At 55.6% G+C, this 3280-nt stretch overlaps 1 protein-coding gene across 4 annotated transcripts in view; it reads right to left on the bottom strand.

The window, feature by feature from the left end:
* The window catches only part of MLLT10 (myeloid/lymphoid or mixed-lineage leukemia (trithorax homolog, Drosophila); translocated to, 10), a 200153-nt gene extending 198127 nt beyond the window's left edge, over window positions 1–2026 (bottom strand). For 2 of the 4 annotated variants that reach the window (XM_004691296.2, XM_012731339.1), the window contains exons 1-2: window positions 1692–2026; window positions 1403–1562 (exon numbers count right to left, since the gene is read on the bottom strand). In XM_004691296.2, coding sequence (XP_004691353.1) covers window positions 1403–1562 — 160 coding nt within the window. In that variant the 5' untranslated portion in view covers window positions 1692–2026. Of the gene's footprint in view, window positions 1–1402; window positions 1563–1691 lie in introns of those variants that run through there. The other 2 variants (XM_012731340.1, XM_012731341.1) reach the window with 2 other exon arrangements.
* Window positions 2027–3280: the final 1254 nt, after the last annotated feature.

Genomic DNA, 3280 nt, shown 5'->3' with positions numbered 1-3280 from the left:
AAAAAAAAAAAAGAAGTCCCAGTATGCAGGAAACACAGCTTCAGTGTCCAAAAACTTACTGTAATTAGAAGTACCACTAGAAAGAAAAATTTATGACTTAAAATTTTCTCTATCAGGAAGTGAAATCCTTATTAAAATGTAGCCATTTATCATCCCATAAATGTTAATCAATTTTATGGAAATATTACATACTAGTTCTGAAGACCCTAAAATCAGAATTTAGTTTTGATTTGAAGGTATGTAAATTCGCTTGCTCTTAAAAAAAAAAAACCTGGAAATAGCTTCATTCCTGGGTTAATCAACTGAATGTTTCCACATCTCCCCAGTTCTGGGATTCCATTCTATGAAAAATACTCTTTAGTCCCTTCTGTTCAGTTTCCTCTCTCGTTTGGTAGTTTCCTTTCCAAAACACTACTAAACAACATCTTTATCATGCTAGATTCCGGAGTGGGAAAAGGAGCAGGTGAGTACCAGGAAAAAAGGAGCCATCCAAAAGAAACCCAGCTGGGTTCTTTCAGCCTTGATTCCTTACCATACAAGCAGAAAAATAAACTTCAATGAAAACTAGTAGTGTCCTGGCCTTTTCTGTATCTCAAAAACACTCACCAAATATAAACACCCAGAAATAAACTAAGATGCTCCCCAAGAAACTGGCGGCACCACCACCTCCTGTCTCTTCAGCCACATAAGCTGAGTCAGGGGCCTGATGCAGCCAAGGCACAGCCTTATCCACCAGCCAGCACAGCTCGGCCAGGCCACCCCGGCCGCGGCCTTCTCGCCGGAAGCTCCGCGTCCGCAGCAGCGGAGACAGCACCGCACAGCTCCGGGTGTAGCAGCGGACCGCCGCACTCACCCAAGGCTGCGAGGCATGCCCCCCGCCCCCCACGCAGCCCCGCGCGGCGAGGGGCGTCCCCGGGCCGGACTCCATGCCACAGGAAGTCTCCAGGCTCACTGCGGCAAACCCGCGCGCCAGCGAGGGGGAGGGGTCCGCACGTTGCCACCCCACAGCCACTACGCCGCCAGGCCGGCACGCGCGGCCAACACCCCCACCTCGCACTCACACCCCCGCGGGCGCCGGCCGCGGCCCCCGACTACTCTGCGCGGAGCCAACCCAGGCCCCGGCCAGTCCCCGAGGCCGGGAGCCGCAGGCGGCGGCCAAATGACACATGAGAGTGAGCACTGATCACATGACAGCCCAGGCCACACGCACTTTCTCCCACACGCACAGCCCAGTCCCCCTCCGCCCCGCCGCGGACCCCCGGGGTCACCCCAGCCGCCGAATGGGGCGGGGGCGGGGCGGGGCGGGGGAGGGGCGGGAGGAACTGGCAGTTGACGCCGAGGCGGGGGAGCGGTGACGGTTGGGCGCAGGCTGGGTCGGCCCGGCGGGCGGTTGGGTGTTTACCTTGATGCACCGCGACGCTGCAGCCGTGCCCGTCGCAATAAACCAGCGGGTTCTCGGCCCAGCCTCTCTCGTCTGAGCAAACGCAACAGCCTCCAATCATCTCCTTCATACTATGGGAGACCTCGTCCTCCAGTGACACGGGCCGGTCGCTAGAGACCATCTAAGAGGGAGTTGGGGGGACCATTAAAAAACACATGCAAGCCGATCAGCGTTCCCCGCTCAGCCCCCCGCGTCCCCACTCCCGTCCCGGCGCCCTCGACCCCCGCCCGCCGCTCGGCCGCTCGCTCACTCGGGCTTTGCCGCTCAGTCACTCACGTTCCGCACAGGAGTCAGGAGCCATGTCCTTGCTGACTCCCCCCACCTCCCCTCCACCGCCGCCTCCGCCTCCTCGTCTTCTTCCCTCCCCACCTCCACCCGGCCGCTAACGTCGGAGCCCGGAGAGGGCACACATAATCAAGCAGGCCTCCGCACAGGCGCACTGGGGGGCTCCCGCTGGGCCAGGGGCAGCGAGGGAGGGGAAGGGGGCTGCGCTTCCTCCTCCGAGCGTCACCCGACGTGCGCGCCCGCCTGCGGCGGCGTGAAGGACCGGCCCAGGAGAGGCGCGGCCTGCGTGCGCGCCTCCGCGGCCAGCCGGCAGCCCCAGCCTACCTCCCGGCCCGGTCCCCTCCCCCGCGCCGCTCGCCGCGGCCGAGGTGTGCTAGGGGGTGGGGACGAGTGGGACGACGGCGCGCTGAGGCCGGAACGAGCCAACGAGAGGGCGCGGGGGCGCGCACGCGCTGCCGGAGACGTTGGGGCCGCCTTCTGCAGCACTGGTCGCGCGGGCTGCGTGTGCACGTCGTGAACAGGCCTCTGAGGAGGCAGGGAGAGGCGTTAGTCTGAGCACCTGAAGGGGACCCCCGTGGGCTTCTCCCTGCACGTAGAACCTACCTGCCGGTCCTTTCCTCGGTAACCGGCCTGTGGGTGACGGGGGTTGGGCGAGTGAGCCAGCTTCCGTGAAGGGCGCAATGAAGCAAGGCTTACTGCAGTTGGCCGCTCTAAATTCACCGTACTGGCTCAGCCTCTCTACCCGTTAAATTCACATGCTGGCCTCTACCCAAAAGTTAAACTAGTGGAAGTGCCACCAAATCCGCAGCCTCTTTACACACCACATTGTCCCCAGAGACAAATGAAAGTGCTGCACCAATAAAGGTCAAAAACCTGGGTTAGGGTCAACACCAACGCTTCCCTAAACTTGCTCTGCAGGATTGAGGATGGTTGTTCATCAACGATTAGCAACATAATGTGATGATCTGGAGATGCCATTAAACTAGAGGATGAAGGAATTCAAGTTCTGTTAGTCGCCAAGTGATAACACCTTGAGACAGAGAAGTCCAGTTTTGGTTGAGGAGTTTTCTCACCTGGCTCTGCACTCCAAATTCACTCTTGAAAATTTAACATTTAAGATTCAGAAAGATGGAAGCACATTCCTCACGTACAAATAGAAAATGAAGTAGGCCTATCTGAATAAATTAGCTGGTAACTGAGCAGTTTTGAGCTGTAACATCTTCCACTCTTGCCCTATCCCTTATGTATCCTTGTGAATCTAATAGTGATTATAAGCAAAAAGTGTCTGATTATAAAAGTTAGCATGAAATAGGATTATAGATTATTTAAAGAAGTATACTTACAAGGCCAATTCATGGCTTCAGTTAATACCTTGCAGGTACAAAATGGTTGTCTATCAGGGATCACAAATATATTGTAAAGGAAAATGCAGATCTACAATGCTAAAGGATGTAGGGCTCCAGTACTCCTAGTGAGTCATGGAAAAAATAAAGGTAACACTTTTTAAAACATTCCAAATATCATAAAGAAAAAAAAAGGAAGCATGGCTATTTT

This window comes from Condylura cristata, unplaced genomic scaffold (genome assembly GCF_000260355.1).
Source record: "Condylura cristata isolate star-nosed mole 26May11 unplaced genomic scaffold, ConCri1.0 scaffold00030, whole genome shotgun sequence".
Classification (NCBI taxonomy): Eukaryota; Metazoa; Chordata; class Mammalia; order Eulipotyphla; family Talpidae; genus Condylura; species Condylura cristata.
Note: the sequence above shows the minus strand (reverse complement) of the source record. Positions and strands in the feature narration are given on the sequence as shown.